Genomic DNA, 19041 nt, shown 5'->3' with positions numbered 1-19041 from the left:
GCCAGTTCATCAAACTGAAATCGCTCTGCCGGGGCTCGGCATCGCCCCCGGGCCCGCTCCGCGGCCCCGGGAGGAGCGCGGCGGCCCCGGGCAGCCGCCGGGCTCTCGTCCCCCCGGGGGGCGGGGGGCTGCCCGGGGGCGGGCGCGCTGCCCGCCGCCGCCGCGCTGCCTTAAGGGGGTGTCGGCGAGGGAAGTCCCGCCCCGCCGGCTCCCGGTGCGCGGGCGGGGGCGTGCCCGGCCCCTCGGCAGCGGGGCACTGACAGCTGCCCCGAGCGGGCACCCGGCGCGGCGCTCCCGTCCCCGGCAGGCGGCTCGCTCCCCGCCGCGGCCCCCGCCGCCCGCCCCATGGACCGCCGCCGCCGGGGGGCGGGCGGGAGCGTAGCGCCGCAGTGAGCCCGGCCGGGGAGCGCGGGGGGCGGCCGAGCCCCCGCGCCGCGGGCACCATGGACAGTATCCTGGAGCCCTTCCCCGCCGAGCGGCTCTTCCCCGCCGCCGGCACCGGCTTCCTCGACCTCGGCGACTTCAGCGAGGCGGACTTCCTCAGCAATGTGGTAAGGGACCGCCGGCAGCACCCCCCCCCCCCCTCCGGCGGGGCGGCCCCGGGCGGGCGGCCGCAGCCCCGGCAGCGGGGACGGGACGCGCCGGCGGGCTCGCCGCGGCCCCCGCTGCGCGCCGCCTGCCCCGGGGCTGCGTGTGCCGGGTCCTGCCCCTGAGCGCGGGGTGCCCCGGGGACGCAGGTACCCGGCTGCCCCTCGCCGCACACGGCCGGCGCCCCCCGCGACCGGCCCCGCCGCCCGCGGGCGTCCTGCCGCCGGCACCCCGAGGAGACCCCGCTGGGGAACGACGGTGGCTTTCTTACGATGCGCTTTTTGGAGACCGATGGCTGGGGGAGAAGCGTGCGGTCCCAGGCGGGGAGCGCACAACCTGCCGCCGCGCAGCTCAGGCAGCACCGGGGGCACGGCCGGGTGCCATCGGGAGACCTTTGGGCTCGGCGCCTCCGCTCTCTTGCTTGCTTGTAACTTTTCCTCAGAGTGGCGTTTGGGAGATGAAGCGTCTCCCGCCTGGCGTTAAGGCTGGGCTGATTTACTTTGGAGAGAAGGGCGAGAGGGAAGAGTGACTGGGGAGGAAAATGCGTTGCCAGTCCCAAGAAACCAAAGGGGCATTGTTCACCTCTAGGGAAACTGCCCAGCCTCTCGGAGGAGTCATGCGAGTCCCCAGTCCAGCAGCTCTCCCTGGGCAGCACGCACAGGCTCTTTGCTGTCCTGCCCAAGCTTTCTGTGGGAGTTCTGCTGCGAAACCCTGCAGCCCCTCTGCCAGGGAGGACCCAGCCCTGAGGCAGAAGGGGGAAGGGCCCCACCCCAGAAGTGGTCTGGGGTGACGGTGAGGGCATCATCTGACGCTGGGCAGCGGGGCACTGCCTGCAGTCGAGGCTCCACCAGCCTCTGAGCAGCTGCAGCCGTGGGACAGTGTGCCTGCCCCGGACAGAGAGACTTTAGCCGCGGCTTGTTACTCCCCTGTCGCAATACTGGCACCTCCCGCGTTCCCAGTGCAGCCCTGTGAACGTCTCTGAGGACCACCCGCGCAGCGGGAGCAGGGGAGATGCCAGCACCACGACACAGAAGCAGGGGACAGAGAGAGGAGGGCTGTAGCCATTAAACACCTGATGAATCCACTTCTGCTTTGCTACGCAGAAGATATCCAAAGCCTTTTATGCTGCCTCCCTTGCGGAGAAGAAAGTAGAGATGCAGAATTTGCATATATGTTAAGTGCACCACACTTGGTGTGTGGAGGCACACCGGGTCTGGGAAAGAGATTATGCAGGCAGCCCCATCTCTCACAAATCTCACCAGCTCCTGATTTCCAGGATACTACCGTGCCTCGAGGACTGACTCCGGTTGGGCTCTACGGGAGGCAGCAGAGTCCCGCGGTGCTCAGGCAGACCTTCCAATGGCACGTCACCCCGAGACTGAGCACTCGCTCGCACTGTGAGGGCCTGCCTGCTCGTATCAGAGAGACCTGTTGTCAGGAATCTTGTGCTTTCCCTAACTCAATAGACGTCCAGTGTGGATGAAGCTGTGCTGATACCAAAGGCTTTATGCCAGGACCGTTTATTCCCTTACCGAAGAGAAAATAGTATGTATTGGCACCAGCCCTTTTACCCAGGTGCAACACGGGCTGCAGTCAGAAGTCAGGGAACCCCTAACCAATGCAGGTGGTACCTCTTTACAGCTTAAATACAACTTCTGCCTGCAAGCAGACCCTGTGAAAAAGAAGCTTTTGTGTAAGAGTGCCATCTGGTGCCACCTGCCAGGACAGTGTGTTTAAAGTGTGCAGTGGCCGTGTGCAGGCTGGCTCCGTCCTGCCTCATTTAAATGGCCTTTCTGCTTGGAAAGCTGCTTCTCCAAGTAGCCTGCCCTTGCCTTCACGTTAACTAGGTTGCGGTGACTCAGGCATCGTTGTGCTCAGCTGACAAGTAGAAAAAGAAATGCTTTTGTGGATTTTTTCCCAACTGCCAGCACCACAAACTTCTGCTGGAGTGCGAGAGTCAAGCTGATGCCGTCTCTTCCTGCAGATGATAAATACAAGAGATTCTGTAGCCACTTCTCGCCTACCAAATCTGTTGATGATACAAGAGCTGGAACATAATACATCACCCTCTTTGTTCTCACTCTGCATAACAACATGGGGGGAAGGAATACACTTACATTTTCTTACTAAATCCAGCAAATCTCCTGGGATCTTGAGATGTGTTGAGAAGTTCTTTTTACATAGAACTGTGCGAAGCATCACCGTGCACAATAGCTCGCAAAGTTGCCAGTGCCTTTGCTTCAAAGATGGGCAAACTTTTCCAGATATTGTTCAGCAAGCATTTTTCTTAGAGCAGGCCAGGAATTTTGGCCATAAAATGCCAGTATGAAACTTTTTCTGAGGATAATTTCTTCTGTTCAGAAAGGAAGCGGAAAGAAAAGATGGATGAACCTTACTGCAGAGGCTGTGCTCCTTTGGGGCAAGAATTACGTGTCTCTAAACTACTCTGCTTTCTTGAACCTTGGAACTCCTAATGAGTCATCTTGGTCTTTAAAAAATGGTTCCCTGTATTGTTCATCTAAAGTTGTGACAAAGAAGTAATGCATCTAAAGAACGTCTGTAGATGCATCCTCAAAAAGGTCCGTGTGCTTAAAACAGGAAAAAAAAAAATTAATTTGAATAAGTGTGGGGGTGCCATTCAGAAGGACCTAGACATGTGGGAGGAATGGGTTGCCAGAAACCTCATGAAATTCAGCAAGGCCAAATACCATCTCCTGCCCCTAGGATGGGTGGGCTGACCCACCAGGGCTCCTGGAGCTGTGCTGTGTCCCAGTAGCAAAGGCGGCTAGCAGCTAGCAACAGGAGGGTGGCAGCACATAAACAGAGGGGGGGATGCGGTTATCCCCCTTTTATTGACAGTCATAAAACTGTGTCTGAAATACAGTGTCCAGTTTTGGACTGCCTGGTACCAGAAAGATGTTGATAAATCTGAGTGCGTGGAGGGGATGGTCACCAAGATAGTTGGGGGCTGGAGCACTTCTGTGAGGAGAGGCTGAGGGAGCTGGGCTTGCTCAGCTGGAGGAGAGGCAGCTCCGGGGGGACCTAGCAGCAGCCTGCCTGCACCGGTGAGGAAGCTACTGAGAAGATGGAGCCAGGCTCTTTACATAAGTGCATGGCAGGAGGATGAGTGGTCGTCAGTTGGAACGGGGAAGGTTCAGACTGGGTATAAGGAAACAATTTTTCCGTGTGAGGACAGTTAAGAGTGGACGAGGCTGCCCAGAGACACTGTGGAAGCTCCTTCCTTGGAGGTTTCCAAGACCTATCCGGACAAAGCCCTGAGCAACCTGGTCTGCGTTTAGTATTGGCCCTGGTCTGAGCAGGAGGTTGGATGAGAGACCTCCTGAGCTGCCTCCCAACCTGCGTGAGGCTGTGATTATATGATGAGGCTTTCGGTTTTGGGGTTTTTTAATTTTAAGGAGAGTGGTGTCTGCTTGGTACTTGGAGGGGAAATCTCCAAGGGACACAAAATGCTTCTTTTTACTTCACTTAGCTTCTGCCAACCAGACTTACATATGATGACTACTAACAGCATTATCAGTCTCCTTTTGCTCAGGAGGCCACCTACTGCTCTTGAACTTAGGCAACTTTGCTCATCTTTTTCTGCCACAAGGACCCACCATAAATGAGGCTAATCCTACATGCAGTCTCTGCTTATCAATTTCACCTGTCTGTCTCCTGCCCAGTCCAGCATTTCTGGTTGTTCCTGCGAGCACCCAGCTATTCACTTACAGTCTATTACAGCTGCACTCAGAGAGCTCTTACTTTCTCTCTCAGCTCTTATCAGTGCTGTGAAACTCTTCAAAAGCCTTATCTTTTGAGTCAGATTCACCACTGTGCTTCACTGGGTTTGTGACACTCTCTTGTCAGAATGAAGCCAGAATGAACCAGCAAAACAGGAGGCATGTGTTTCTTTTTAACCCAGTACCCTAGTGGGTCTGTTTCTTCCGTATGTTTCTGTATTTTATAGTATGAAAAAATACCTTCAAAGATGACTTTGGATCTTCATGTAAACACAGCTCCATTTTGACTCTATGCTTTTCAAAGCATATTCTTTATCTCCTTCAAAAGGGAGACATCAAGGCAGAAAAATAGCCTACATGCTAGTCGAGGTCTCCACTGTTACAGGTTGCAAAATGGCAATTCAGGCTGTCTCACTAGTGCTAACCCAGCTCCTTTGGGGAACGCACTGTAACGTGCTCTTTCACTGCGTGATCCTGTATGCCCGGGCAATGTGACAAGCGGCATCGTCTGGAGCCTACTGGGAGCCAGCAGAATGGGAGAAGAACTGCTTGTCCCTGTGCGTTGCTCCTTGAGTGCAAACTAAGTTTTGTGCCTACCACGTGCTCTTTCCTTTAATATTGTCCCTGCCCGCAGAAAGGAGGAAAGTAGCAGAACTGTATGTAGTGAGCAGGCTGAGAGCGGCGCTGGTGCAACTCGTAAGGGGAGCTTTCCCTGAAGACGGAGAGAGCCTATTCACCGTGGATGACCGTCGCTCTTGCAAGAAGCCTGTACACACTTCTATTCCTCTTATGCCTACTACAGGGACATAAATAGCACATAAGTGGTGCTTAGGTCTTGGACTGACCTTTGGTCTGAGTGAGCTTCATGATGTGTAAGCTCCCTCCCGCCATCTCCGCACACGGTCAAGATGAAGAGCTCAGGCAGATTTGGTCATCCACTTCTCACTCCTTCCAGTTGGTAGAGAGGAGAGCTCTGCTGTAATGGGAGGCTGGGTCCCTGGGACTGATGGTAGTCCATTGTGGGGACACACACAGAAAGCATTTTGGCCCTCTATTCCCATGCCTGGTAAAATTTGGTCAGTTACTCATCCCTGGTTAGTCAGCCAAGTACTGGGCAAGGCAGGATTTTTTTCTTTAAATTTTACTTGGAATTTGCCAGTCAGAGATTCCTGTGGGATCTGGAGCACAGATACAGAGAGACCTGGTGGGGCCATCAGACCTGGCCTGATGGAAATGAATCCTAAAGTAATAGTTCCTAGATTTTCCTATTTCATTAGTCTTTTCGGATCCATCTCATGGTTCCTCCACTTCATGTCCATGCTGCTCCTTATCGTCTCATAGCGGGACTTACACCTGCAGAAGTGCTAGCAGCAGGATGAAACCAGAGCTGAACACAGCAGTTCATGGGTCTCTGAGCCTACAGCACCATCACCACAAGGTCATCACCAGGAAACTTATTTCCATTTTGGTAACGAAGAGGGGGAGAGACTTGAACTTCCTTTGGAAGACTCTAGGTCAAGACTTTCTTCACAGAGACTGGGGATCATTCATGTGTCCCTCCTAGCTGCCAATAAACTGATAAACATTTGGGATACTCTTCCTAAATAAAAACATTCATCTGTTAGACAACTGCCTGCATGTGCTGGGGATCTACTGGCCTAAATGCTCATCTCGGCCAAAGTGGGAGAACCCTTCAACTGTGCTGGTAGGCCAGAGCTAGGGGAGAGGTTGCAACTCAGAGCAGGAGTACAGGAAGGCATGTGTCCACAACAGAGTTAAACAGCGGAGACAGAGCCATCATCTTGGTGGGGAGCAGCAGGAAGGACTTTGGTGAAATGCTTGCAGAGTAAACAAAGGGAGGGTTTGGCAGGGGGTGGAAGCACATCTGTGCATACAGTCTGCTCCCACTGAGGGACGGTGTCAGCAGCACCAGCTGGGAGATGCTGGAGTCATGTACAGCTCAGGCCGTGTCTGCCAGGTGATCCCCATCCCCTCTGGCATAAGGCAGATGCCACCTCAATGCCACCACCACTTTCAGGGAGGAGAAAACCCAGGGGTCTCATCTGTACAGACCAGGCTGTAGAAAACCTCTGAGACTGTTCCATTGGACCTCCTCCTGGTACCAGTACGAGTGCCTAAGCATGATGCCTGGTGGCTTCTGAATCCCATGACACGTGTTGGGTTCATCAATGCAAAGTGCCTTCTGCTGCCCAGGAGCCTATCTGGTGCTGCACTGGTCCCATCCCATGCTGCACTGGTCTCATCTGGCACTGCGTGGTCTCATCCAGTGCTGCACTGGTCTCATCCGGCACTGTGCTGGCCCCATCTGGTTCTGCACTGGTCTTGCTGAAGCCTGGAACGGAACTGTCTCTGGTAGAGAGGGGAATTTGGGAAGAAGAGCGTTTTCTGAAGCAGCCCCTTAAAGGGAAATTTTAGAAGTAGGGATATCATAGCCACAGATGCAGCCCTGCTACTCAAAATGTGGCCAGGCTGACACCTCTGCGATGTACCCCTGTGTTTCCTCTGAGAACGGTCTACTCCTGGGCTCACTCCTTTTTTTCTCAGCACTTCCCTGTAGGTTTTCAGACTGTAATATTTAATTAGCATTTAGTGTATTACTTATTTACTACTTAAAAAATTCTCAGTGTTAAAGGAAGCAAATGAAAACACTTCACTCTCTGGAGTTGTCTCTGTGATGGCCACGTGGCAGGTCCTCTTCTCAAAGCCATAGGTAGGATTGTGCTCGATATGAAGATTTGATTCTCAAGACTGACTTCTACCAGTAACTTCTACCACTTCTACCAGTGGACTGTTGTGGACAGTCCACTGCAGGAAATCAAGTGGGATGCAAAAGCCAGTTGGTGACTCTCCTTGCTGCAGAGTTACAGGGGAACAGGTAGGGCACCAGGGATGAAGTGGAACTTTACAGCTCAACTAAGAAATGGCCAAGAGCTGTCTCTTGGCCTGATTTGGCTGGGAGATTTCCCAGGGAAATTCCAGGTCTGTGCTGCAAGGTCAGGTGCAGTCACCGATGCTTCACAGGCAATCTTGTGGCCAGCATTGTTCTTCTTCAGGAGAGGTGTCTGTTGGAGGAGCCAAGTGTGTTAGTCCTCACTTCCAGGCCAATCTCAGTCCTGGGATTACTACATCCTACTGATCCCAGCTTTCTGCTGAGGACTGTATTTATCCTCCTTTACACATCAGAACTGCTGGGACTTCCTGTCTCTGCATGGGAGATGAGAAGTGAGAGCAAGGGTGGAACCAAAGCCGTGTTTTTCGACTGACCCCCATGCTAGCACCGTGGCTGTCCTGCTGCAGCCGGTGACTTCTGAGCATGCAACTTTAATATAGTTTGGTATCCTCTGGCTGAAATCATCAATTGAGTTTTCAGCCTGGCAACAGGACAGGGTGGGGCGTGCATGGAGCCCTTTTCTTATTCTTCCCTGTCTTTGGAGCTCAACTTGTGTTGTGAGTTGTTAGGTGTTTTCTTGGGTTGGTGCCTGCATGTTTTGCATCGTCCCTGAGAGCAGAAATAGCTGAAAGGTTGTGAGGAGCCGAGGGCACGGCCAGAGCGGCAGGGGACTGCAGGTAGCGTGCTGAAAGGCAAGCTGTGTCTTTCAACCCAGTTGCTCCCCACATGTCTGCCATGCAGTGTTTACATCTGTCTAACTTATTCCCAGCTGCTCAAGAAAACAGATTTTTTTTTTTTGCTTCTGCTTTCCTGTAGGGTCACATCATTTAAGGTTTTCCTTTCCTGTAGTCTCCTGAGCTGACCTGAACACCCCAGCCTTTCCCTCTCACCCATCCCTTTCCGACTTCTTTACCCACCCTTCTCTTCTCTTTCTTTGCATCTCTCCTTTTACTCCTATTTTCTTAAATCTCTCCAGGGCTGTCTGCCTTTGGAATCATGTGGAGCTGCTCTGGTCTGGTCAGTGTCCAAGTGATAGATGCTTGACACTGATCTTGACACGTCGTTCTGCCAGAACAAGGTCTCATGATGGTTGGAACTGCAGATATCCACACACTCTTTCACTCCTTTCTTTCTCTTCCTGTTTTATCTTCTGACTTTCTGAGATTGCAGAAGTCCCTCGTACAGGATAGAAGCAATGTGCATGGCTATTCTCCCTGAAACTAGTATGTAATTTAATACATACTATGTACTAGTATGGGGTAATTAGTACCATCTTTAGGGCTCAAAGGTGATGCCTTACATGAGGTCATTCATTATGATCACTGTCCAGCCTGTTCCAGAGGAAACTCACCCTTGACTGCCTCAGCAAAGTTGCTTTTGGCTTCTTTACACTGTGACTTTGTCTTGATTAGGAAAAATGTTCGTTCGGGTCAGTCTGGCTGACCTGATTAGCAAAACCTGCTCAAAACGCAGTTAACATTTTTCCTAGAATAGATGCAACGTAATGCGTTCAGCTCAGCGATCTGTGTCAGGAGTTCCCCTGCAAGAGCATGTCAGGGCTCCCTTGGGAGGAACCTGGCAGCCAAGGCTGGAGGAGAAATACAGCTTGGGCCTGACACCAAGCACGTTACACAGGAGGGAGCTGGATACATTAGTTTTGGACACTCATACTGGATTGTCAGCATCCCTCCTGCAGGTGGGCTTCCTTAAACTGATGCCCAAAGAACTCCCCACCACAGTGTCACAAGGACACTGGCTTCTCTTCCCGATGCCATGGCATGTCCAGGTGGGAGCACTGCAGCTCAACAATAACACGTCTCTGCTGGCCAAGGCGCAGGGGCTCTACCTTGCAAACCTGCTCCTGGCTCTGCAGTATTTGCAGCCCTCCCTCTCCTGGGAGGAGAGCGTTTCCCTCCAGAAGGGATTGCTGAGGCAGAGGGAGACCAGGATGAAGAAGAGGACCCAGGTCCAGAGCCTCGATAGTTAATTGTTGCATGTCAGAGCAGCTTGATGTTAAATGAGTCCCATAAATCCATGACAGTTGAAGGAAGGAGCTGGGCAGGTGCTTTTGGCTGAGCTCACTGCTGCCGCAGGGAGGGACTGCAAGCCAGGCAGCTTAGGGAGGAGGAAACCAGCTCTGACATTTGTAAAGACTGTTGATGGAAGGTTTCTTTCAAAGCCTTTTTCAGTCTCTCTATCTGAGAGTTCTTTGCCCAGGGAGTGCTGGAAATCTGGCTCTTCTTTCCAAGCAAATGTGGCAGACTCTGAGAGTTGATGAGGTGCTGTTGAGCCACAAATATTGAATTGCCAATTGAATGATGTTGTGTTTGTTTTTGTTGTGTTTTTTCTCTCCTTATGGACAGTGGTGCAGTGAAGTTGTTGGGAATGGGAGAAGTGTATTTTAGTCCCAGCTCTGTGAGTTAGTGTGTGATCTTCAGGGTGTCACTTGTGGCGATGCAGCTTTTGCTGTCTATAAAATAGTGCACATCCTTATTCTTACTGGCATGGGGCAGTGCCATCGATGAAGGTGAAGCAGATTAATGAAAAGTTAGACTGGGGTGGGGTTTTGCTAGTAGATACCTGCCAGGAAAGGTCCATAGGAGCTATTACTTTGCTTCCCCAGTTAGAGTCTCTTTGAATTATTTTGCAGCTAGAGATGATATTTGCAATGTTTTCAGTTTGGCAGGTCCATCCTCCACTGATGTCCCAGCTATCCTTCGCCCCTCTCCTGTTTATTACTCCCAGGGACTGCACGTGTCTGATTCTGACCTCAGATACTTCGAGCTAATCCAGAGTAATCTTTCGCTGTCAGTCGGAATGACTGCGTTGGTCAGCATCAGGATTTAAATTGAAGTACTTGGCCCATGCTGTTGCTGGCCTGACCTCTTTGGGCCTTTCTAAAAACCAAACAGTTTGTGCTTTATAAATCCAGTGAATGGGCTGTACTCATACCTCATCCTCCACTGCACAACCAGATCCTGTCTCAGTCGCAAAACCTAACTTCTCCCTGGGCTTGGCGCAACTTGCTGAGAGCACCCCGTTACGTTTCTGCCCAAAACTGCTGCGTGGTCAGGGCTGTGCTGAGTTTGCAGCCTCCCAAAGTATATCTCATCTGGTTTCTATCTGAGAAGGAGGTAACAAGCTGAAAGTACCAGAGTACCATGGCTTTCTCAGTCTCCTAGCAGGGCATTCAAGACCCATGTGAGTCCCTCCTGCTGCTCAGTGCATGGTTTTGTGCTTTCCCTTTCTCTTTGGAGGTGCCTTTTCCCCACAGTAAGTCTGCCTGACCTGTTGTAAAGTTAGGATCGACATTGTCTACCGGGAAGAGCGATGCACAGGTTGCTTTCCCGTTCTCTGACACCTCTCCTGCTCTTCAGGATTTGTCAAATATAGTTGGCAGCAGTCCAGCAGCTGGATTAGCATTAAGTAATGAGCAAATGGCCTGCAGCCCTTTTGCAGACCCGGCAAAGCACCCAACTTTAATTCTTTTCTTACATGTCTTCGAGCCTTGCTTTTATCACACTGGGAGAAAGCTGAGCTCTGGTCAACACTGGGGACAGAACAGAGGGTGCTGCGCTGCTTTATTTGTCGCTAATTAGTACCAGCGTAGTAACCAGAGGCTGCTAGCGGTGAGAGCAAAACTGTTTTCTCCCTCCCCCCCTAACTGCAGCCGCGGCGAGCAGTCAGTGGCAGCTGTAAGCAGCTGGGGTGAGCTGCAGCAGAGTGGGAGCAATGCTCATTTCTTAATTTTCCTGTGTGCTTCAGGCTCCAGGGGAGCTGCCCTGGCAGCCTCCTCCTTTGCAGCCAGGGGCTGAAGTCCCAGGTGAGATGAAGGCGCACATTACTGCGTCAACCCCAGCAGCTATGCAGTGTGGTGAGGTCACCCAGCAGCCTCAATATCTACATCTAAGTGCCCTGTCCACTGGTCTCAGATGCGTTTCTGATATTTGATGAAATTGGATTATGTAGAGTTGCCAGAGGATTGATTTATTTATTCTGGGAAAGGGAAGAAGGAAGGAGGCCAGGAGGGATGGAGAATAGGGAAAGAAAGAGGGAAGAAAAAGCAAAGACAAGAGAGAGGTAGCTATGCAGTTAGCATTCCTGAGCCATCTGGACCTGTTGGCATGGCCCCAGCTGGACGGGCTCACAGGTTTATCCACAGCATGATGTAATCTCCATCATCCAGCGTTTGATTTTTCTCCTTGTGCTGGATGGCCTTGTATCTGGTGCTTGTCTGCAGCGGGCATTTTGATTTCCTGTTGCTATTTGTGGACTTTTCCTGGCCGATCCTCAAGAGCAGCTCAGGCGGTTTGCATTCCTCAAGCTGAAGAAGCAATGCCACCCCGCTGGCGCGGAGCGGAGGCCAGCCGCGGCCAGCCTGCCGGCCGGGGAGGGGCAGCCCCGCACGGGGGACCTGCTGTGGTTTTACCCTGCCGTGGCTGGAGAGAGGGTGACACCTCTGCCCGGTGCCTGGGCTGCTGCAGCTGAGCTCAGGGGTTGGCTCAGCCTTCAACACCAGCACAGAGAGGGCTGGTGAGACCCTCCTTCCTGGCTGCTCGTGGGCTTCCCTGCCCTGCTGGGTCTTGCAGCAGAATGGGAGGAAGGAGAATTTTATTTGGCCCAAGACCTATTCCTCCCTTTGGTGATGTGAGTGAAAAGCAACCCATGATCTCAGCCCCTCTCCCTTGCTAACGCCAGCACCGGGGAGCACCAGGGCTCTCAGCTGACCTGTGAAGCAGGTGGGCTTCCCAGCACATGGGAGGGGGAGCTGGGGAGGATGTGGTCCGACACTGCCAAGTGCCCACCCTTGCTAGGGGAAGGCCTGTGATCTCCTTCCCTCCGTCACTCAGTGCCATTTCCAGGAGGCAGTGCAGTCTAATGGGAAGGATTCAGACTCGCATTCCCTCCATGGTCTGTGGGAGACAGCCACACCTCACCAAGACCAGCCACCTCTTTTTTCTTGAGTCCTTCACAGCACATGAAATGAAGAGCGTTTGCACGTCTGCCTCCGTAAAAGCACACTGTTTGAACATCTTTCTTTAAGTTACAGGAGCCACACAGGAGCAAAGTGGTCTTCCTCACTACGTAAATTCAATGTGTGGAGGGGCAGACAGTAGAGCCATAGGTCCCCTCCTGCCTTCAGAGACAGAGCAACTCCCACCCTCCCGCATGGCTGGAAAGGTCTGAGATGCCCAGAGGACAAAGATGGGATTTCTCTACAGCGTACCACTGCTGCAAGCAAACCTCAAACCCAGTAATACGAGGGTCCTGCTTCAGAGTATGCCGTTCTCTCTGCTCTGACTCAAGAGATGTGGGTAGTTGTGTGATGAGCCATTAGGCAACGGTTTGACATGAGCACACAGTACTCCCTCCCTCACGATGCCTCATCCTGCCCACATGCCTCGCTTAGTTTTGTTTCCTCCAGGGGCTTGGGAACGGGGAAGTTAAGCGCAGTGACCCCCAAGGAGCAAAATTTTGTTCGGCAGAGAATCCTACCGCCTGGTTCAGAAGTTGTCCTGGTTGCACCCGGAGGGAGCAGGGCTCTGCTTTCATAATACCCCAGGGACAGCCTGTCCACCAGGGATGGACTCACTGGAACCACAGAGCTGAGCTTTTCCACCCGACTCAGCTCTGCTGAGCGAGAGAGTAGCTGAGGAAAACGATGGCCTCTTTATAAACCGACTGGCAAAACTCTTGCATCTCTCCTGGGAGCAGGCCAGGGATTCTGAGTCACTGCTTAAGTGGGTTGCAGCCAAGGTAGTCTTACCCAAGACATTAAGCGAGAGAGGAGAGATCCACCCAGGAGTGCCAGAAGAAAGAGAAATAGTCATGACCATAATTAATAATAATATAATGATGAAAAGATTCAGAAATGCACTGCCCACTCCAAAAATAAAGTTTGAGGACAATTCAAATGCTGTACAGAAAAGAGAAGAGAGGAAAGAGTTGAGAAAGACCGCCAAAGCCTGCATGTCAGCTGCAATGCAAGGAGTACCGTCCAGCTGGCCTGGGTTCAAAGAGCTCCTATTGTCCAACAGCATTTCCAAGACACCATTCAAAACTTTCATAAAATGAACCCAAGATGCAGGGTGAGATTTATCGCACAATAAAGGCAAGCCAGATGTGTGCACCCTTTCGGAGAGAGGAGACAGGAGGAAGGCAATGGAGGAGCAAAGCAGGGGAGAACCAGGCAGCAGAGGCATGAGAAGGTCTGGTGCTGTGAGCATCCAGGCAGGAACAGGGGCTGGGTGCGTCTGTGCTGGGACACACACCAGGCATTTGGGAAGGACTTCATATATACGGAGGACTCCATACTTAGGAGAAGTCACTCGGCATCGGGATTAAGGGACAGAAGGGGAAGACCTCACTGATGCTTTTTCTCTTTTGTTGCACATAAAACCACGATAGATAGTAAGAGGTTATTGTTGCTTCTGGTCCTGGATTATATACCTGCTTAATAAGGCTATGTCTGAAGGGATGCCCAGAAGCCCAACCACTGTAGATTTTATCTTTATTTTCTAGGGCTCACACAGTCTTCATTATCGTTTTGCAGCACTGACCAACCATGGCAGGGCTGTAACTTCTTTTGCCATAGGAATCACTAACTTCCACCTGTGATTCGATTATGTTAAAATCTAGCAATTAATTATACAGAAAGATAATTCAATCTTTGAATCTACTGCTAACGTGGTGTTACATGACCGCAACCTGCCATCATTAAATAAATCCTCAAGTTCTCCCTGCCTGCAATGAGACCAGTGTTGTTTCTGCTGTCTGCAGAATAAGCCGGTACGGTGGCCATGCCATACCACGCTCCACAGATTAAAAGGTGACTGGGTTTTGTTCTCAGGAAGACCTCTGGTAGTAAGGATTTGTTCATCTAAGAGCAAACAGCCTGAGAAAACACTTCGGAGGCTTAAGCTAGAGTCCCTCTTTGCAATGACTCATATATTTGGTGACTGTAGTTAGCTTCTACAACAGTTTTTTTTAGAAAGGGGTGGATTTATCTGAAGCCTTTAAACTGAGATGAGATGTTTTGTTCTGTGAAGCTCAGCTGAACAGGATGAGTTTGAAGCAGGAGGCATGAATATAGCTCCTGCACTCAGCTACGTAAGGAACCATATTTGATTACCAGACTGGTTCCTCCAGGCCCTAAAACCCATGAAGCCATCCATCGTCTCCTTGTGCAGCTCCAGGGATGTCCAGAGAATGGATTCCCAAATCCACCGGTTTCTGCAGACACCCCTCCAATGCTGGGGTGCAGATGCCTGCTCCACCTCAGACACAGGAGCTTTCAGGGCAGGTTTCCAGGGCATAATAGGTTTTCTGCCTTCAAAGGAACATCGGAACTTTTCTTCCCAGAAGCTTCTGACTTTACTTGAGCACACAATCCCAGGCATCTTCACGTTTCTACTTCTTTTCACCAGCTATAGGGTACTCGGCTGCTGGGCCTTGCCGTGGAGAAGTCCGGCTTGGAGAGGGGATAGCTGGAGATCCAGGTATTGGGAAAGGGTTTGCACAGGCTGCCTTTCCCCTTCAGCCTTGATTTTCATCCCATGGTTGAAGTGACTGCATTTTCTCTGACCAGTCAGATCTCCATCCTCATCGTTGGAAACACAGGGCTTTGACCTCTTGTTCACCAACATCGCACCTTCGCTCTCCCCCAGGATGGTGTTAATCCAGGCTGCCCCAGTAGTGACAAATGCTCTGAGAGGTGTTACTGCCCTTCGCGGACTAGGAAGGATTTCCTCATTCTCCAGAGACTCTGGTTTCTGCAGCTCTACCACTGAGGTGAAAATGATACCCTCAGCATTGGAGCTGAAGTTTAATTTCCTATCTGCTGCTCAGGGCACAGATTTTCCACTGGGATATTGGCAGCAGGTCAGAAATCTGCATTCCAAGCTGAATTGCTTTGAAAACAGTCCTGGTGCGGGACCCCGTTCAGTCTGCTGGTTGCAAAACCCAGCTCTTGCCCAGCCTGGCCACTGAAGAGAGTCCCAGCTCTTGCTCTCTCAAGATTTTGGGTGAAAATCCCTCACATCCTTGAGTCACAAATCAGCTGGTCCAGACTTAGTTGCTCTGTAATTGCCCTTTACAAAGGCCCAAGGAATGAAAGCCACCAGTAATGTTTGGTATTAGCTGCATGCCTCAGCTTTTGGACTTGAACAGAGTACAGCTATCTTCCTCTTCCAAGGCCTGCTTTTCTTTATGGGTCTCCAGGGACCTGCCAGGGGACAAAATGTGAATTATCTCTGATTTTGCTCTCTGAGCACTAAAGAGAAACAGTTTCAATGAGACAAATGAAGCTGATTGTAAAGATAATACAGACCTTTCCTCCTTCTCTGGTTATCTCCCAAAGCAGATTTCCTCTATCTCCCAGGGCCCCTTTCTCGTTGCTTAGATTGCCTTTCTTGCAAGATGCAGAAAAAAGACCTATAATGGCATGGGGGTGACGAACTGTGTAAGAACAGATATCTGCCGACTCTGGTGGCTCCAACCCAGTATTGGGCAGGGCCAGAAGCTTCCAAGAAAGATGGAAGAAATGGTGGAGTGGCATTTATTCCAGTTTATTTTGGTTATTGAATAAACTTCCCCATCCCCCTGACTGGTGACTGGCTTGAGCAGTTACACCTCTCTAATTTGCTTTTAATTGTACTGAACTGTATTTCATGTCTTTCAGGGATATTGTGAGCTTGGCTTCACTGCAGCATGGCAGTGTAGTTCACAGGGAGCCATGCAGAGTAAAGCAGTACTTTATTTCGTTTGCCCTGCCTGCTGCCTTTCGTTGCACTGCGTTTCCCTCTCCCTAAAGCAGAATTTTTCCCTAACCTGTCCAGGCAGACGTGCCACACAGAATTAAATCCATGCAGGCTTTCTCAGGGTAGATTTTGCCTCTAGATTTGCAGGGCTGGGCTGGAGCTGCACCCCTAGGTTGTGCAGGGGTGCCCCACGCCAAGGGGCATGACTGCAGATGCTCAATTGCGTTCTGGTTGCTGTGCCTCTGTGGGGACTGAGCAGGGATGGATGTGTTTGGGCTCTGCAAAGGTCATGCCTGGGTGGAGGTGGATCGGAGTAGCATAGCAGATAGGGCCTTCCCAAAGATGATGGATTATATTTTCACACATAACGGGATAAAGTTCACGTTAACCTCTTCCCCCTGACGCTACAGCAGCTGAAAGACTCCTGGCCCCCGTCACAGTGTGCAGGTAGGATGTCTTTGGGAGCCCACTGCAAACTCAGCTGAGGCTGCCAAGTTAAAGAGGTAAAGCACCACCAGTTCAGACAAGAGGGCAGAGACCTGGGGGGAGTTATGACGATACAGCTTCTTTCTCTCAGAGCTACTGCTCGTGGGAAGTCTCTGCCCAGAGACTGTGCTGACCTCGGCTTGGGAAGGGGTAAAGAAGAGGAAGAGACCCCTGCCAGCTTGCCCAGGGGTACCTGCATTCCCACAGAGAACACCTCCCACACATCTCTGTTCAAACGTGGCCCAGCTGCCACCACCACGGCTCAGAAATAAAGGCGGCTTTGTTTTGTAGCAAGCAGGTGTCTTCAGTTCTCTGAGCTCAAGAAAGGCCTTGAAGGACAAACTTTTTATTTACCTTTCAGGGACTCCTAGAAATAGCCCCCAAAATCTTCTGCTAAATGAGGGTTAAGAGCAGCTGATCTAAATGGTTCAGCCTGAGAGGGTTGTGTCCACTTCTATGTATGGTTTAAGTCCTGTTCTAATTTTTTTTATCAGAATCGGCTGCAAGGGAGTTGTAAGCCAAAGGAAATTTGGGACGTTCATTGCATATGTAGCATACACGCAGCAAAAGCGCACTGGAAAGCAGAGGCATTCCTCTTTATCCTCCAGGGTGCTGCTGCTGGGAGGAGAGGTGCTCCTGTCTCTGCAGACTCAGCAAGTCTCATGCAACAGGCAAACTGTGTACTGTAGCTGCTTTCCACCCTGGGCCAGTGGAGCCTGGTTTGCCCTAGGGGAGGCTGACGTGTTCCCCCTCCTCCCTAGCACATGCATACCTGCCCCGCACCCTGGCATCTGCAGGTGGTTCGAGGGCACGCAGATGGCCACACCACTGTGGCCACTTGTCTTTTGATTTACCTCGCCCTGGGCTCTGCCCTGCTCCACAGTCATTCCCCTCGCAGAGTGCTTCCAGTCCCTCCCACATCACCACTGCCTGCACCGGCTGCTAATCCAATTTATGCTGTGCACGCTAGATCCAGGTGTGGGTACGCCAGCGTCCATGACTCTTCTGCCACTGCCGCAGCAGGTGCCTTCCATGCCTCCTTCAGGGCCGCTGGGAAACCGTCACAGGCTGGCAGATTGCAACTTTCCACATACCTTTTCCTCTCCTTTTTTTTTTTCCCTTTCAGGGGCAAAAACATTTAAGTTAAAGACTTAACTCGCCCACTCCCCCAACGCCTGGGTGCCTCCCAAGATTCCTCCCCAATGAATGGCAAGCTCGCAAAGTCTGAGCTGTGTATTGTGATCACAGCCACAAAATTTTGATGTGGTCTGTATTGTGCATGTGTTTTTAACAACATCACCCATTCTGTCAGCTGACGGTTTTCTTTTTTTCCCCCCTGCTGGGGCTGTGGGGGAGGAGGTGGAAATAAAAAAAAAACAGAAAACCTTTATGCCTGCCACAGAGGTTACCATAAACCGTGGGAGCAGTATGTACCCGAAGGGGTAAGTCTCCCGAAGGGGCCGGGACGATGTCCTCCGAGGCACTCAGTAAGACATCCCATGATGAGAAAGAGCCATGAAGGGGCAAAGGCGAGGCCTCCTCGAGGGGCAGAGCCCGCGGGGGGGGGCGGGAGGGGGGCTGCGCCCCCCTCCCGCCCCCCCCCCGCCCCCCCCCCGCGGGCTCTGCCCCTCGACCTCAGCGTCCAGCCGAGCCGTGCGGCAGCCCGACACCGCGGGGGAGCCGGAGCAGGGCCGCAGCGGGTACCCGGCGGGACAGGGTCGTGAGGCGCGACGGGCCGCGGACCGCTCCGTCCTAACCCTGCACTCCTCCCGCCCGCCTCGCGCGGCTCCGCTGGCAGCCGCCTCCCATTGGCCGTCGCTCGGCGGCGTCGGCCAATGGGCGGCCGCCGCTGCTGGCCGTTGGAAGCGTGCCGCGGCGACCGTTAACCGCCGGCGGCGGGGGAGGGGCGGGTGGCTCCTCGCACCCGCCGGTCGCCACTCGGACCCCGGGGCAGAGGGGACGCGCTGGGCGCCCCGTTCACCCGGGAGCTTCGGGCCGTTCCGCCCGGCGGGGTGGCGGGGGGTGAAGCGGTTGCGGGCACCCAGGGCCCAGGCGGGGACCCCGGCGGCCCGGACCGCTGCTGCTCCCTCGCTCCAGGGTAGCTCCTTGCCTTGGCACCGCTCCCTCAATCGCCTTCCCCTGATTGTGTCTTGAGCCTCTGTCGTCCCTCCTAGGTCTTGTGGCGCCTAGCGCTGGAAATTGTAAATCCAGGTCCTTGGCACGGTTGCACGGTGGAAGGAGGTCTCCACAGCAAGCTGTGCCTGAGCCTTGCTGGGACTTTGCAAGGCACCGGGGACACGGCTGCTGCTGCTGCCACTAAGGAGTAATGGCTTGTAGCACCTTTGGTCTGAGGGGCTGCAAGTCCCTGCAGGGAGAGGAGCTGATGGCACAGCTCACCTGTGGGGAAGCAGATCACCTGCCTTGCTTTCAGTGACCCTAAGCCCCCCTCTTTCTGTCATTCTGCGTTATTCTACAGACAGCAATAAATTCTGGGCCCGGTTCACTCAAACCCTCGCTACTTGGAGGCTGGGTGTCAGGGAGGCGTTTGGTTCACTGT

General features: G+C 52.6%; 1 protein-coding gene across 2 annotated transcripts in view; it reads left to right on the top strand.

Moving 5' to 3' along the window:
* Nucleotides 1–233: 233 nt before the first annotated feature.
* CREB3L1 (cAMP responsive element binding protein 3 like 1) overlaps nt 234–19041 on the top strand; it is a 46691-nt gene continuing 27883 nt past the window's right edge. The window contains exon 1 of one of the 2 annotated variants that reach the window (XM_075502694.1): nt 234–551. In XM_075502694.1, coding sequence (XP_075358809.1) covers nt 444–551 — 108 coding nt within the window. In that variant the 5' untranslated portion in view covers nt 234–443. The remainder of the gene's footprint in view (nt 552–19041) is intronic. The other variant, XM_075502693.1, reaches the window with a different exon arrangement.

Source organism: Mycteria americana, chromosome 5, assembly GCF_035582795.1.
Source record: "Mycteria americana isolate JAX WOST 10 ecotype Jacksonville Zoo and Gardens chromosome 5, USCA_MyAme_1.0, whole genome shotgun sequence".
Lineage (NCBI taxonomy): Eukaryota > Metazoa > Chordata > Aves > Ciconiiformes > Ciconiidae > Mycteria > Mycteria americana.
Note: the sequence above shows the minus strand (reverse complement) of the source record. Positions and strands in the feature narration are given on the sequence as shown.